The sequence below is a fragment of the Rosa chinensis genome, chromosome 7 (assembly GCF_002994745.2).
Source record: "Rosa chinensis cultivar Old Blush chromosome 7, RchiOBHm-V2, whole genome shotgun sequence".
In the NCBI taxonomy this organism is placed as follows: Eukaryota; Viridiplantae; Streptophyta; class Magnoliopsida; order Rosales; family Rosaceae; genus Rosa; species Rosa chinensis.
This window is the reverse complement of record NC_037094.1, coordinates 6,339,598-6,357,053: the sequence shown is the minus strand read 5'-3', so window position 1 is coordinate 6,357,053 and position 17,456 is coordinate 6,339,598. Positions and strand designations below refer to the sequence as shown.

The 17,456-nt window shown below is 39.2% G+C and overlaps 2 protein-coding genes across 2 annotated transcripts; one reads left to right on the top strand and one right to left on the bottom strand.

Moving 5' to 3' along the window:
* Nucleotides 1–4,191: 4,191 nt before the first annotated feature.
* LOC112179130 (transcription factor MYB1) lies at nt 4,192–5,112 on the top strand. Its single transcript, XM_024317461.2, has 2 exons — nt 4,192–4,449; nt 4,544–5,112. The coding sequence occupies exons 1-2, from the start codon at nt 4,317–4,319 to the stop codon at nt 5,110–5,112; spliced, it is 702 nt and encodes a 233-aa protein (XP_024173229.1). The 5' UTR covers nt 4,192–4,316.
* A 945-nt stretch (nt 5,113–6,057) lies between these two features.
* Nucleotides 6,058–15,244, bottom strand: LOC112179129 (methyltransferase-like protein 17, mitochondrial). Its single transcript, XM_024317460.2, has 12 exons — nt 14,951–15,244; nt 14,593–14,858; nt 14,347–14,420; nt 14,145–14,239; nt 13,881–13,978; nt 13,694–13,777; nt 13,290–13,370; nt 7,814–7,900; nt 7,594–7,689; nt 7,074–7,156; nt 6,711–6,799; nt 6,058–6,560 (listed from the first exon to the last, which is right to left on the bottom strand). Exons 1-12 carry the CDS (start codon nt 15,084–15,086, stop codon nt 6,208–6,210), a joined length of 1,542 nt encoding a protein of 513 aa, XP_024173228.1. The 5' UTR covers nt 15,087–15,244; the 3' UTR covers nt 6,058–6,207.
* Nucleotides 15,245–17,456: the final 2,212 nt, after the last annotated feature.

The window sequence follows — 17,456 nt, the reverse complement described above, 5'->3', positions numbered from 1 at the left end:
TTGGTGCATGTTTGAATACATAGGATTAGTGGAGGCTCCTGTTAGTATTCGAGATGTTCTCTTGTTACTAATTGTTCGGGGTTTAGGCTTCACGTCCCCCCCAATGTATTCAGCAGTTTCATTAATAAAAGATTGAGGGCAGCTACATCAGCCCTTATTTAAAACAAAAAACAAAACAACAAAAAAAAATTAAAAGCATCCATGTTGCTAGCCATACATTTCTTATGGAGACGTGTATCCTGCTATCTAAAGAACATGTTCTGTATTATAATTTAGGATTAATTTTAGTTTACCTCCCTGAGGTTTGGGGTCGACATCATGTTAGTCTCTGTAGTTTCAATTTAATCAGTAACACCCTTATACTTTTCAATTTCATCAGCCGTGTCTAATTTCTTGAGCTCCGTTTAAATTTGACGTTGGGGCCCACTGTAAGGGCTAAAATGGTCATTTAAAAAAAACTCCACTTTAGGGGCTAATCAGACGTTCTGCTCCGCCATCCCCATCTTCCTCTTCTCAACCCCTGCTCCACAAGCAATGGAAATTACAGAAACGCAGTCTGAAACGCAATCAAAAGTTTCAAGCAAATTCACATAAATAAACATAAAATCGAAGCACTCAACTCAAGAATTACATGCATATGTGGTGGTTCAAATCCAATTCCCGGACTATAAATACACATATCCATATACACGCGTAACCGTTTGAATACATACAAGGAGCAAAAGATGAAGATTAATTTAATTACCTGGAGAATGACATTGAACACCAAAGTCGCTCACTATTGGTGCGACTAATCCTCTATCCAAATTGAAATTGAAGGATTATAAAGAAGAGAATCGACAATCAATTTCGTGGGGATAAGAAGCCCTCAATTTCAAAATCAGAGAGCGAGAGATAGGAGGAAGAGTGGGCTGGGGAGGAGGAGGTGGAGGAGGAGCGGAAGAGCTCGATTTCAGTGAGATTGATGGCTTCACCAGCAATGAGAGATTGATGTCGGTGAATTGAATGGGCAGCGGTGGTGCGGCTATTGGGTTTTGATTGATGGTGAATTAATGAGCGGTGATCACTGGGTATTGGCCAACAGTGAAACATGCTCGAGCTGCTAATTGACTACGGTGAAGAGGATGATGATCATTGGGCAGTTGGAGAGGAGATCGGCGAGCAAGAAGAGGAGTGTGCAGCGATCATCTGTGAAGAGGAGTGGGTTGGAGTCGATTGGGGAGATGATGGTGGAGAAAAGGTAATGTGCTGGATTTGCAACGAGGGGCCAAATAGTGCGTCCAGGTGGTGAGCTAGTGAGAGTAGTTGAAGACGATTCTGAGCTCGAAGATGAAGAAGAAGCTGTGAGAGTTCTGCACCTGTGTAGAAGGTGGAGAAGGTATAGAATCATCTATGGAGGACTACTAAAGGATGAGGAAGAGGAGTTGGGTTGCAAAGAGGAGGATGGGGATGGTGGAGCAAAGGCCAAGAGGCCAAACGATGTCGGATTAGCCCTTAAAGTGCGTATTTTTTGTTCTGATTTTGTTGTTGTCTTGAAATGACTGTTTTAGCCCTTACAGTGGGCCCCCAACATCAGATTTAACGTCTAATTTAACAAAGCTCAAGAAATTGGACACGGCTGATGAAATTGAAAAGTATAAGCGTGCTACTGATTAAATTGAAACTACAAGAATTAACATGATGTCAACCCCAAACCTCAGGGAGGTAAACTAAAATTAATCCTATAATTTATCAACTAGTATGTACCCATTTTATGTGAATAAGATATGCAACTTTGGACAAGGAATACGTGACCACTTACCCAATTTCAGCCTAAAAATTGTCAACTTACTCTACCATGAGTTTTTTAATCCCTTTTACCCAATTTAAACATGAATGACAATGTTACCCTCATTTTAATTAACAAATCCCTCAGACTCTCTCTCTATCTCGACTCTGTGACTCTCTCTCTCTTTCTCTCTCTCTCTCTCACATCCTGATCTAAAACCACCATAACCACACGCCCCCGCCCCCACGACAACCAGCTCACCTACACTGGCAGCGAGACCAAGATCCTCGCCGTCGAACGCACCATCAAGCTCTCCGCCCTCTCCCACAGCGACGTGTAGTTCAAGTACTAGCTCCCCGGGGAAGACCTTGACGCCTTGATCTCCGTAACCAACGACGACGACCAAGAGCACATGATGCCAGACCTCTACGACGAGCTTGAGTACGATCACCTCTACCGGCCCTCCTCCAGGCCCTCCAAGATAGGGATCGCTTCGTTGAGGCTTGGAATTCAAGTCCTGAGACAGAAATAAGAAGTTGGAGTGGAGCCACTCCGGCTGCGATGCTGGATCTGGTGGCCAGTATGGTGGACCATGACGTCGAGCCCAACACAGGCTGTCTTTTTTCTTCTTCTTTTTGTTGGCAGAAAAACTTGTGTCTAGTATGTGAAAATATGCAGAAAAGATGTTTTCATTCCAGTTATGTACTCGAATAGCATCTGTCAAAGTGACTTCCTATACTAATGTTTAATTGTTTTAATCGTCTTATTGGTATTTTTTTGGGAGCAATGATAAGATTATTGAGGGGCAATAAAATATTTATTGGGGCAATAATTAGATTATTGGGAAGCAATAATATGATTATTGGGAGGCAATAAAAAGAGTATTGGGGCAATAATAAGATTATTTATTTGGATAAACCTCCGAAAGCTTTCAAAATTCAAAACACCTTCATTTTTCACTAATTATTGATCCCCAATAAACTAGTTAGTGAGGAGCAATAATATGTTTATTGGGGGGCAATAGTATGATTACTGGGTATTATTGGGGGGTAGTAAAATCAGACGCCGGAATCCGGTCACCAGTCCCGTAGACGGATTCCGGTGAACGGTCGCCTAATTCCAGTCACCGGTCTTCGAAGTCCGCGGCCAGCCACTGGTCACCGGAGCGTAGCAAGGTGGAGGATGACTTTTCTCTCTAAGTGAGAAAGAAGGAGAGGGCAAAAAAGTTCCAAAAATAAATAAAAAGAATAAAAAAAGAATTAATTGGGTAGTAGGGAAATAATCACTTAGAGTGTTTTGGGTAAATGGGGTTAAAAAACTGTTAGTGGAGCAAGTGGGCAATTTTGTTGTTGAAATTGGGTAAATGATCATTTCCCCTAAAATAAACTATAAACGACGTCAAATTAACAAATGTATAATGACCTGATATTTTTCAGCCATGCATCTCTTTTAAAATTATGAAAGGACACCAAACTACTGGTCTCTTTGTGAAAAAAATATAAAACGATGTTCATGATGCTATATGAAGATATCTTTTGCAATTAAAAAATTAAAATGAGATTCTATTCATACTTCTAAAATTGTCATTTGGACCTCTTTCTTTTTTCAAGTGATAGTTGACTTTGTCAACTCATGTCAAATTATCAATAAAGACACAAAAGAGAAAGAAAAAAAATATATATATATATATATATATATATATTTTCCCTTTTAGAGGTATGAAATCAACAAATGGTCATCCTCATGCCATTTTTTCCCTTTTGTTTTTGTTATAGTCTTCATCCTTACCAAGCAGCGGAGAAATCAACAGACCAGTTCCTTACTTTGCAGTTCCTCGAGTCAATTTCGGATATGCAATATTCTCTAACCAAAACACCAACAGACCACTTTCTCTTAAAATCATACTCATCCATTGGAGCGTATTGTTTCCATCGAGCAAATATATGAAACGAGGGAATCTTAGGAAGTTGAAGAAATAAACTGCTCTTGGCCTCTAAAGATGCATATGCCTACAAAATACAACAATAGGGGGGGGGGGGGGGGAGAAGAGAGCTATCAATTGAAAGTTTTTTTTTTTTCCAGCTTAATTGTATCAAGAGTAAAATAATATTGCGAAATGTTTAAAAATTGATGGAGGTCTAACTACTGATATTAGAGGTATATGAATAGAACACTCTAAAAAAAGTTTTTTATTGATATTATTGGATGATGGGTATTATGGGAAACTTAGGGAGGTGTAGATAGCATATTGGTTATTTGTAAAAGTAAGTTGGAGGTCTATTAAGTGGGGAGGTTTAAATACTAATTTTAGAGGTATGAATAGAAGCTCCCAAAATAAAAAACGGGTGAAAGTCCATAATGCTTATGCTGTTTATAGAATGAGTGTTCACAATGATTGAATGATATTATAGTGCTCCAAAACCCAAGGTTCACAATGATGTTATAATGCTCTAAAACCCAAGCTTCTTGTTATAGTCTCTGGTGCTCTGTTTGAGGATCTTTCACTCTTTCATAGCTAAACTGAAGCAGAGTCTCTGTGTAACTTAAAATGGGAAGAACACCATGTTGTTCAAAGGAGGGTTTGCAGAGAGGTCCATGGACTACCATAGAAGACACATTGCTCATTCAATACATCCAGTCTCATGGTGAAGGTCATTGGATGTCTCTGCCAAAGAAAGCAGGTAAGTAATTCATGATGTTTTTTTTGGTTTCCGTTTTGGAAGTCTCAGAAATTTTAGATATAATCTGGTTTCTTGTTTGTGGAACTACTCGAAGGGCTTCTTCGATGTGGGAAAAGTTGCAGGCTGAGATGGATGAACTATCTCCGACCAGGTATAAAGAGAGGTAACATAACTCCTGATGAGGAAGACCTTATTGTGAGGCTTCATTCACTTCTGGGAAATCGATGGTCTCTAATTGCTGGAAGACTCCCCGGTCGAACCGATAATGAGATCAAGAACTACTGGAATACCAACCGCAGCAAAAGGCTCAACAACGCTGGTAGTACTGAAAGAGGTGTATCTAGTGTTGAAGGACAACTCAAGAAGGATGACCGAGGCTGTGTAGCAAAGGTTAAGGTTCATCAACCAAAGGCCATTCGAGTTTCTGCAAACTCAATCATAAGAAACAATAACATCTTAGCTGAATTGGGTCATCATGATGCAGAGGTTTCTAATGATCTTCATGATCATAAACATTTTGGAGAGGCCTTGGTTTGCGAAAATGTGATGGATTTTGATGTTTTTATTCAAGGGTACGAGGAATATCAGCAGCAGCTTCTCAAGGCAGATCAAGATCTCGATGGTGTTCATTTGGATTCTTTTGTTGACTCCTTGTTGATTTAAGCTAGTTCATGCTGCAAAATTAAGGACATCAACATTTGACACCAGTTTTCATTGAAACTGTCGTGCTCAGCTAATAGATAGGCTGCTCTTATATTACTATGTAAGCATGTATTACTCTTCTATGGACTCCTTCTGTCAGTAGTAAAAGTGCTGTGAATTGTCAATGTTGATTGTACAATTTTGTTTTACATGTACCACCAAATGGAATCACCTTTGTCGTCACCCTTAAAGTATTAATTATATGTACTAGAACAGAATTCGGAGCAATCATACGGCAATGTTTTGAAATTGTTAAGCAAAAAGTCAGGTAATCTTTGATTGCATTATATAATGACACTAAAAAGCACTATGAGACGTGCAGAAAGAGACCCGGCACATTACAACATAAGAAAATCATGTTGAAATTAATTTTATAATGCAATTATATAACCACTATCATATGTGCGCTGAAAGAGACCCGGCACATTACAAGATTAAAAAAAATCATGTTGAAACAAAGCTTTGATTGCATCATAAAAACTATAACCACATGCAGAAAGAGGCCGAGCACATCACAAAAATCTACATGATTTCTAACGATTATATGATAATGTTATGTTGTGATGTTGTATAGGTGATCAAAAAAAATGTTATGTTGTATAGGTGACCAACAAAAAAAACAAGAAAAACAATGTTTCCGCTGCCAGGATTTGAACCGTAGAAGTTGAAGAGACTTCAAAGTCCATGAATTGAAACGTCCAAGATACTGTTCGAGCACATCATCTTTCCGGTCGTTTAGATTGTATTGGAACAAGGAAATTTAGTTTCCAGTTTGTTAAGCCCCGGTATGGCACAATTCGGGTCTATGCTTCTTGTTCTTTACATCAACCAACTGTCAAGTGTCAACCTAACCATCCACAAATGGCCAACATTGAAAAGCTTTCAAAAGATTGAGGTTTGCAAGTATTGACAGAGCAAGGACAAAAGTGAATTTCCACCTAGATCACAGGAATAGCCATTAATGACTGAACAGTGCATACAAACTGAGAACTGCTATAAACGAAGAGCATCTTATACGTAGTGGTTATATGGACTACAGCCATAGATTTTACACAATTATTTTTGAAAGGGCCACAAGTCTCCCCAGAGAGACTTTCGGGCCTGCTTATGTAATGTAGGGTTCTTATTCTTTGTGACAACAATTCGTTGAAGTGTTCCTTCTGAAGCATCCTGGTTGGTTGATCGACACACATCCATAGTTACCTGCTTGCCCCTCCGAACAGGCATGTAGATAATCCTACCCCAACCACCCCCAAGATCGGCATGACATGTGTCATCTTCCTCCTCTTCTTCTTCATTATCCTCATGATCATCAACTTCCACGACATCAGAATCATAGGTAATCGGATCTGGTTTTTCAAATGGAATGAGGCTAGCTTGTTGCGAGCTGACTTGGTCCTCTGGGTCCTCTGACAAGGTCAATGACTAATCTTTAGAATGAAATAAATCACAGTTTACAATTTCTCTTAATGTTATAACCGAAGAATCTTATCATAAACCAAAGACCAGTCAATACGGAGCCCTTGAAAGATGAAAATGATTCTAGTGAAAATTTTTACCATAGTCAATTTCAAGATCTTCCAGAGTTCTTTTAGCATGTTGCTCCTTCAAAGTCTCAAATTTCACACCATCAAGAGGCCAAGGTTCCCTGGTCATAATGACAATAATGAAGCCACCAGAGAGAACATCAAAGATAAAAGTATATGAATAAAAGGATCTGAAGACTGTAAATTAGTAAATAATTGTCCACACTCATTTGATTAAAAACAGCAATCAACTCCTACAAGTATAAAAACATAAATGGATGTGTTTAAAGAGACCCTGAGTTAGCCAAAACAAAATGAAGTGATGGTTTTCAAATATGTCATTGTAGCTTTATGAACCCTTTCACAACTTTGAATATGAGCACAAAAAGTACTAACCTTGGTCTTTGTCCTCGCCTGACAGCAATGAAGCTAAATTTCTCATCTTCAAATCCACGTAACGGCTGACCACCCTTGGAGCGCTACAAAATGATCATATACGAGAAGGTATGATCAAATAATAATTGCGTTTTACAATGACAATGTAACAGAATAAGATAAAGAAAAAAAAGTCTTGCTTCCAAAAACAAATAGATTCATAGATTCTGTGCCATTTGCAAGAGATGTAGAAATTAAAATTAAGCAAAAGAGTAGGTACTTTTAGATGGATAGGTGAAAATAGAAAAATTTGAATCACGATAAGTAAAACGACAGACCCTGCTAGAAAACTAAAATACTAGCAATGCCAAGAGTGGACTAAGAAAATATAGAGGTTCCCTTCTACAAGTATCTAGCAACTGGTAAAATCCAAAAATTTGACGCCTGCCTCTAATGCCAATACTAAACGCTTAGGTTCAAATAATATGGTAACCAGATAAATCTTTCAAAAGAGAATACAACATATGAATTAAGAAAGAACCTTGTATGCACGCTGAGTAGAAGTTCTCTCCAAACGTTGAACAAAATGACAATATTTACCAGCTTTCTCCAAAGGACATGCCCCATCATGAGAGCACTGCATCAAGAGAACTAAAAAATAAAAATGAGAGAATACAAATTAAAACAAACAAGAATATGTAAAATGTTGCGGAACATATTAATTTGAGAAGAGAAAATGTAGGGTGCAGAACTATACTCACAGGAGCAACTATATAGGCACCACTTTTTCGAGCCACTACCAAGTCCTTGGAAGTTTCATCAATTGCAGCCTTGGATTTACGGCATTTCTAAGAAGATATAAATGTCAGAAATAAAGCAGAGTAGGGAAATGAGTGATTGTTAGCAGAACCCAAAAAAAACAAAAAAAACTAACAACTGTTGTGTTTTTGGCTCGTTGATACAATCTGAAAATTAGGGTTCAGAATTCAAATCCAAGTCTAGAAAGGAAAGAGGTTTGCGCGCAGCTTTTCTATAAGTTCTAGGAAAGTTAGTCTTTCAAGTTCTATTAGGATTTGTATTAAAGGTTTAGTCTATTAGGATTAGGAATCCTAATTGTATATTGTATCAGCAGCCTCTATGCCCTATAAATAGGAGCTGCAGTCAGTTTTCTGGAATAGGGAAGACAGAAAGTGCAGAAAACTGAGAGTCAAGGTGATAGAGAGATAAGAACTAGTCTGAGGGGTTTGAGGGTTCTGCAATAAGTACTTGTAAACACCTAAATTCTTCATAGTGCTAGTGAATCTCTCAAGAGAGATCACGAAGTGGACGTAGGCTAAAGTTTTGGCTGAACCACTATAAAATCTGCTGTGTTGTTTCTGTTTTCAGTTCATCTATTTTCTGATTTTGCTTAAGTAAAACACAAAGATCCTAAAGGGGGCTTACACTATAAGTGGTATCAGAGCTTAGGCTCAAGGTGTTTTGCGATGGTGAACGGCAAAGTCATTGTCGAAGCAGGAGATGTGAAACCGTCCATTAAGCCCTTTAATGGCAAGGACAACTTCACGCTTTGGCAAAGGAAGATGAAGAACGTTCTGGTTCAGCAAGAGGTTGATGAGGCAATTGGAGATAAGCCTGCAACAATGACTGAAGCAGATTATACGAAGAAGAATAAGAAAGCAAAGAGCTCCATTGAGCTGCATCTTGCTGATAATGTCTTGCTTCATATTGGTGAGAATATGACTGCAAAGGAAGCATGGGAGAAGCTTGAAAGCGTCTACAGGGGTAAAACTATCAGCAGCAAGTTGCTCTTGAAGGAGCAGCTCTTTGGCCTCAAGATGGAGGAAGGAGATGATCTTAATGATCACATATGCAATTTTCAGAATTGCATATCAAACTTGGAGAAGGTTGGAGCAAAGATGGATGACGAAGACACGGCTGTCATGTTACTTCATTCGCTTCCACCTTCATTCAAGCACTTCAAAACCACCATGATATTCAAAGATACTATCACACTTTCTAAAGTGTGTGAGAACCTGGAATCATATGTCAAAATGGACAAAAATGAAGAAAGTTCTCAAGCACGGGGACTTCATGTCAGAGGCAAGGAGAGAGGAAGGTCCAGGAATAGAGGTGGTGGATTTGAAGAAAGAGGCAGGTCAAAATCCAAGGGGAAAGGCAAAGAAAAGAAGAATGGTTGCTTCGAATGTGGTTCACTTGACCACTGGAAAAGGAATTGCAAACAATGGAAGGAGAGAAAAGCGCAGATGTTAGGAGAAAGTTCCAAGTCAGCCAATGTCGTTGCTGGAAATTATAGTGACGATGGAGAACTTCTCGCAGTAACAACCAGCTCCAACGCGCTTAAATATTGGACCTTGGATACAGCCTGCACATTTCATATGTGTGCACACAGAGATTGGTACGACACATATGAAGAGAGGAACACCGGGGAAGTGTTGATGGGAGATGATTCACCTTGTAGAATCATGGGAATCGGAACAGTAAAGATCAAGACGCATGATGGAATTGTCAGAACGCTGGGAAACGTCCGACATGTCCCAAAGTTGAGCAGAAATCTGATTTCATTGAGCACTTTGGATAGGGCTGGATTTTGGTATAAATCTGAAAAAGGACAGCTCAAAGTAGGAAAGGGACAAATGGTCTACATGAGGAGTGTGATGCAACCAGATAACATGTATAAACTTACGGGTTCTACGGTGGTAGGTGGAGCTGCAGTTTGTACGGAGGAAGACAAGACTGAGCTTTGGCATAAACGGCTAGGGCACATGAGTCAGAGAGGGTTGCAAGAATTACACAAAAGGGATCAGCTGGAAGGTGTAATGAGCTGCAATCTTGAATTTTGCAAGTATTGCACACTCGGAAAGCAGACCAAGGTGACGTTCAATGTGGGCAGCAGTGAGAACAAATCCAAAGGAGTATTGGACTATATTCACACAGATGTTTGGGGGCCTACACCAACAAAATCAAAGGGTGGAGCCAGATACTTTGTCTCTTTCATAGATGATTTTTCAAGGAAGGTCTGGGTATACTTTATGAAAACTAAAGACCAAGTTTTCACTAAGTTCAAGGAGTGGAAAGCTGAAGTTGAAAACCAAACAGGCAGAAAAATCAAGTGTTTGAGAAGCGACAATGGAGGTGAATATAGAGATAATCAGTTCTTACAACTGTGCAAGGATGCAGGCATCACAAGACACTTTACTGTTAAGAAGACTCCTCAACAAAATGGTGTTGCAGAAAGGATGAACAGAACTCTCATGGAGAGAGAAAGAAGCATGAGACTTCATGCAGGGTTGCCTGAAACTTTTTGGGCAGAAGCGGTTAATCATGCATGTTATTTGATTAATCGATCACCTTCTAGGGCTATTAACTTCAAGTGTGCAGAGGAGGTATGGTCTGGAAAGCCCGTTGATTATTCCAACTTGAGAGTGTTTGGTTGCAGTGCTTATGCACATATTCCCAGCGATGAAAGAACCAAACTGAAACCAAAGTCCCATGAGTGCTTGTTCATCGGCTTTGAAAAAGGGGTGAAAGGTTATAAGTTGTGGGATATAGTCAACGACAAAAAGGTGATCAGCAGGGATGTAATCTTTGATGAGAAGACTATGCCATTGAATGAGGAGGTTAATAGCAAGAAGGAGAAGATGGCTGTTGTTGAGGAAGAAGCAATCAAGATTTCATTAGCTAACCCATCGGATGAAGATTCCCAAGTTCAGGTGGAGCAAATTGAGCAATTAGGGAATGATCAAGGAGCTATTGAAGAAACAGAGCAGCAACAACAGTCACCAGTTAGGGCTCAGGTGGAGCAATCCCCACAGAGGGGTCGAAAATCCCCTATCCCACAAGCACCTGAGACATTTAAAAGAAGCATAGCACTTGACAAACCTAAGAGGAATCCAAGAAAGATACAAAGGTTTGGGTTCGAACCGGAAGAAGATGTGAGTCATGCTCTGAGTATAAGTCAAGGAGATCCAACTACTTATCAAGATGCCATAGAAAGTGAAGAACGGGCAGGTTGGATTGGTGCTATGACAGAAGAGATGGAATCTTTGCATAAGAATTCCGTGTGGGAGTTGGTTCCTAAACCCAAAGAAAGAAAACTTGTTGGCTGCAAGTGGGTGTTTAGGAAGAAAGAAGGAGTACATGATGCTGATGCCATAAAGTACAAAGCACGTTTGGTGGCAAAAGGGTATTCGCAGAAAGAGGGAGTGGATTATGACGAGATTTTCTCTCCGGTCGTCAAACACACTTCAATTCGGTTATTGTTGTCTATAGCAGCTCAGTATGATATGGAGATTGAGCAAATGGATGTGAAAACTGCGTTTCTTCATGGGGACCTCGAAGAAGACATTTATATGTCGCAGCCGGAGGGTTTTGTTGAAACAGGAAAAGAGGATCTGGTTTGTCGGTTAAGGAAGTCCCTATATGGACTTAAGCAATCACCAAGGCAGTGGTACAAGCGTTTCGACACATACATGCTGAAAATAGGCTACACAAGGTGTCTATATGACTGCTGCGTTTACTACCATGTATTCGAAGATGGGGAGATTATTCTACTACTTTTGTATGTAGATGACATGCTAATTGCATGCAAGGATATGTCGAAAATTGAAGAGCTTAAGAAGAAATTGGGAGCTGAATTCGACATGAAGGATCTAGGAGCTGCACAAAATATCCTTGGAATTGAAATAAGGCGGGATAGAAAAGCTGGGAAAATTTGGCTGTCACAAGAAAAGTACATTCTGAGAGTACTTGAACGCTTCAACATGGATGGAGCTAAGGTTGTTTCTATCCCATTGGCTGCACATTATCAGTTAAGTGCAAAGCAAAGGCCATCAAGTCAAAAAGAGATTGATGCGATGAAGGATGTTCCATATGCTAGTGCAGTAGGGTGTCTCATGTATGCGATGATTTGCACAAGACCAGATTTAGCTCAAGCATTGAGCGTTGTCTCTAAATACATGTCAAATCCGGGTAAGCCCCACTGGGAAGCAGTGAAGTGGATTTTGAGGTATTTAAAAGGGACTAGGCAGCTTGGAATCATGTTTGAGAGGAAACAAGAAGTAGCATGTGTGGCTGGTTTTGTGGATGCAGATTATGCAGGAGACTTAGATAAAAGGAGGTCCACAACAGGTTATGTTTTTACTTGTGGAGGAGGACCTGTGAGCTGGAAATCAACTCTTCAAGCAGTCACAGCTCTATCTACTACTGAGGCAGAATATATGGCATTAACAGAAGCTTCAAAGGAAGCTATTTGGTTGAATGGGCTGGCAAGTGAATTTGGAATTCACCAAGAAGGCGTGGTAGTGAAGTGTGACAGTCAAAGTGCCATTCACTTGGCAAAGAATCAAGTGTTTCATGCAAGGACGAAACACATTGATGTTCGCTATCACAGGATCAGAGATTGGGTAGAATCTGGAAATATTATTGTGGAGAAGGTTCACACAAATGACAATGCTGCAGATTGTCTTACCAAGCCCGTTGCTGTAGAGAAGTTCAAGCATTGCTTGAACTTGCTCAGTGTCACAACATGCTGAGTTATGATGGAGCACCTCCTCACTTGAGGTGCGTTGAGGCAAGAAGAGTCTTGCCAAGGTGAAGGTTCTTGAAGGTTTGTTCGGGATTACTTCAAGAAGTTCAAGACATCCTGAAGGTTGCAGCAATCGTTTTGGTATCAACTCACCAAGGTGGAGATTGTTGTGTTTTTGGCTCGTTGATACAATCTGAAAATTAGGGTTCAGAATTCAAATCCAAGTCTAGAAAGGAAAGAGGTTTGCGCGCAGCTTTTCTATAAGTTCTAGGAAAGTTAGTCTTTCAAGTTCTATTAGGATTTGTATTAAAGGTTTAGTCTATTAGGATTAGGAATCCTAATTGTATATTGTATCAGCAGCCTCTATGCCCTATAAATAGGAGCTGCAGTCAGTTTTCTGGAATAGGGAAGACAGAAAGTGCAGAAAACTGAGAGTCAAGGTGATAGAGAGATAAGAACTAGTCTGAGGGGTTTGAGGGTTCTGCAATAAGTACTTGTAAACACCTAAATTCTTCATAGTGCTAGTGAATCTCTCAAGAGAGATCACGAAGTGGACGTAGGCTAAAGTTTTGGCTGAACCACTATAAAATCTGCTGTGTTGTTTCTGTTTTCAGTTCATCTATTTTCTGATTTTGCTTAAGTAAAACACAAAGATCCTAAAGGGGGCTTACACTATAACAACAATAACTTACCCTTTTCTCCATCCATAATATATGTGATCGCATCTGAGATATGATATTTGATCCTTGTGGTGTTCCCGGTTCTATCAAAATCTACAAACATTCAAGTGTTTAAGGAAATCAATACGTAAAAATATAAGGCTGAAAATTTGAAGATCCAAACAGAAAACAAATATAACTTGGCAGGCAATATGATTACAAGTATTTCCTTGTTTTCGCTCCTACTTTCCAAATTTGTTTTCAGGACAGTGCAAAATATAGGATCATCACAAATTGTTCTTTAAGATGGTGTAAAATTGTTATAGGGATTAAATGGTGTAAACTAAAGCAAATGGCCATAACAATTTGTTGTTTTTTTTTTTTTTTTCATGAAATCATAATGAAACGTGAAACTTTTCCAGGAGTTGGAGGTATACCAGGACATCCCGCGTAAGATCCCAAAGTTGGCGTACTACAGTAATCCGATCCTTCAGCGATGGTATCTCTCCAAGCACATAGGACTTCAACCCATAGCAACAAACAACAGATATTATTTAGGACCAAAAATGACAAGACAAAAATTAAGTATGTAATTGATAGAAGTTCTAGATAAACACAACTTACAGCAATTACAAGGTCATGTTCTCTCTCTGATTTCTTGATGTTTTTAGTCAAGGATTGGAGGGTACCATAACTGTGAATAAGTGGCAAGTTCTTTTGACCTAAAATAAGAACATAAAAACAATGAAGAATTTGCTTTAGCCAGTTACGCCATGAGAATGCATGAACCATCACAATAGGACTGTACTCCGACTTACAAACAATTTAGTACAGAGATAATCTAGATGAGAACTAAGTAACTAGTTTAAACAGAAAACCATTACTAACCTTGTATAAGGCTCTGGCCTGCACGCTGCATTGATTGTGATGGCTCTACTAAGTTAACTTTCTCCAAGGAATTCGGCCAGACTTCTCGTAGTGCCCTACAGCATTCCATTTACATTATATCAAAATCACATTACATAACAAACAGCAATCCCGAATACTCACGTCATTAACAATCAAAAGAGAACCCGATGAACATCCTGACCAGAAAGCCGAACCCGTGCCAGCACCAAAATCCAACACTTTAGCAGGAGAAAAACCCGGCAGCCTTCTACGAACCTGTCAAACAACACTGAACATTAAAGATCAAAACTTCATCACACTCTCATTGCTACACACCCGAAAAGAACAAAGAACAATAAATTTGAAAGCCTGATACCAAAATCAATCTAGCACTTCATTTCTAGCATACAAGAACACAGCTTTATCAAACTGAAACATGACCAATTACCTCCTTGAGTACTCTGTGACAAGCAGAGAAGACAGCTGGCATTCTGGAAGCAACATAAGCAATGGTCTCGTCGTCTCTATAAGTAAGGCCAATATCTCCATAGGAGCTCTTGATCTTCCACCTCTGGGATTGGTCCACACACTGCAAAGGGTCCTCAACCAGCTGCTTCGAGGTGGAAGCAATAAGCTGAGAGTTGACATCCTTGATTTGGGTGAAGGATTCCGATAGCCTCAGCACCTTCCGCTTCATGTGAGGCTCCTCTTGGTCTGAAAACCCAAACCCATTAATTGAATATCATAAACTGAAGCATATGTAGATACAGAAAACTAGAGGGTGCTGAGTGAGTGGAGAAGACGACCTCGGAGGTACTTTTTAATGGCGCGGCGGAGTTTGACGGGGACGGTGAGGCAGCGCTGGGACTGTTTGGCGGCGGAGCGGATGGCTTCTTGGGTTAGGACCTTCCGAGCTGTCTCCGGGAGAAGGGTGGTCGCCATTTTCGGGTTCGTTAGGTCTCTCACACTCTGGGAGAGACAGAGAGAGAGAGAGTCTCTGAGCGGGTGGTACAGTATAGAGTTGGGTTTGGTTTTTGTTCTGGGGTTTATGCGACTTTCAGGGTTTTAGCCTTTTGGGCTCGGGAGCGGATTCCATGCACCAACAGTGCATTGGCACTGTCAAAAACTAACAGCGCGTGGTCCGTTTGTCTAACGAATTTACTGCCCTCAGTTTTCTACCTTTCTCCTCCTCTCAGTCCTGTACTTCTGTTCCTCTCTCCTCCTCTCCCAGAAAATCACAGTGAAAAAAATTATAAGATCAAAACCCAATAACCAAATTCACAGACCAAAAACAAGCTGATTTGGGGTTTTATACCATCAAAAATGGAGAAACCCAATTTCAGCTTCAAACCCGAAGATCAAAGAAACCAACTCTGAATTTCAATTCAAAGATAGAGTATGGACGGAGAGTCATCTGAGCCCGTGGTGGTGGATCTGAATGGAGAGTCATTTGGGCCGGATCGTCTGCGACCTGATTGGACGGTGGTGGTTCCGGCGATGAACCCGATGAGAGAGAAAGCCAAGGATCGAAATTTGAATCTTAAGTCTGATCACCAAAACTATTAATTGGTAGATCACTGGAGCTTCCTTGGTGAAGACAACGAAGATTTTGGGTGTTTGATGATAAATTTTGGCGAGAGGAAGAGCAAGGATGACGACAGAGAGAAGTATTGCAGAGTCGCACAGAAAGATGGAGGTGAGAGATTTCACGAAGCATGAAACCTAATCACATATGAAATGACAAATATGCCCTTATGCTAATTAATATAATTACAGTCATAACACTCTGATAAGAGAGTGGAGAATTTGTATTTTTATTTTTTTAGAATTGAGAGAGTGGAGATTAAAACCAAAAAGAAAGGTGAAAAAAAAACACACACACGCACATCGATACTATACATATATAAAAATACATACATATTATGAAAATAAAAATAAAGTCGGATGGGACGTCGGGGATGGAGATACGAGTCAAATGGGACCTGTGCACCGCCGCGACGTCGCCCGATGGCGGATATATAGTCGGATCACTATCTACACTTCGCAAGTCGAAAAAACGGGTTGAGTGGCCCTTTGCTTCTAAACCCGTGGATTTGAATCAAGTATTTATATAACACATTTAAATTTTAAACAACGTTTCAAATCAAGTGGACGACTCATATTACATCAATAAATTTCTTTATCTTTAAATAATTTTCATAATTTTGAAATTTCAAAGAATAGTAATAAATAGCTTGAGTGTTCGAAAAATTTTCTAAAAATTCTCATGGATTCATCTCCTTGAGTATTTTATTAAGGAGCCCTTAAATTCAAAATTTCGCATCAACAAAAATTCAGAAAATATTTTCGATGACAGAGACTATAGACTCAATTTCTAATAATTATTACTTTTTTTTATAAATAACCATAATTAATGGTTGACTATCTCAGTCAAAGCCTAAATGATGACCGACATTGTTAACTATTTCATATGGTGCATATTAATAGCTTGAGTGTCCAAAAATTTTCCTGAAAATAGCTCAAGTGTCCGAAAAATTTCCTGAAAATTCTCATCGATTCATCTCCTTGCGTATTTTATTATGGAGCCCATAAATTCGAGATTTTGCATCAACAAAATTTCAGAAAATATTTTCGAGGACAGAGACTATAGACTCAATTTCTAATAATTATTACTTTTTTATTTATAAATAATCATAATTAACGGTTGACTATCTCAGCCAAGGCCTAAATGATGACAAACATGGCTAATTATTTCACATGGTGCATATTACTATGTGCTAAATATATAAACAATGCCAAATCTCTTTTATCTCATTATCGATGTTTCAAATCGCACGAAGTCTCTACATGTCTTCTAGTGTGGTCAAATTTTTTCAGTAGTTATATACAAATGTATATCTTTCAAGACAAACAAAGTGAACGAATAAGAAATTTGCTAATTTGACCGTTGGATGTGATCACTATGCCATAAAACGGTTACGCTAAAAAAGTTACCCTCTTTAGTATTCGTTTAGGTATTGATCCACATTTGTGAACTATATTCTGTTAAACTAAAATGCCCAAAACCAAAATTTTATTTAAGCACCATAGGTTTCTAGAGAATTTTTTATTTTTATTTTAAAAAAAATTGTCGAGCAAGTAATGTAGTTATATATTTTTTTTAATTATTAAAACAACAACATTTTATTTAAGTATGAACTTTATTAAAGTAAAGACAACAAACATAGAGTTGAGGTTGAAGCAGCCCGATCTAGAGAGGGAAAATTATATTCAAAGTTAAATAAAATGTCCATGAAATATTTTTACTTCATA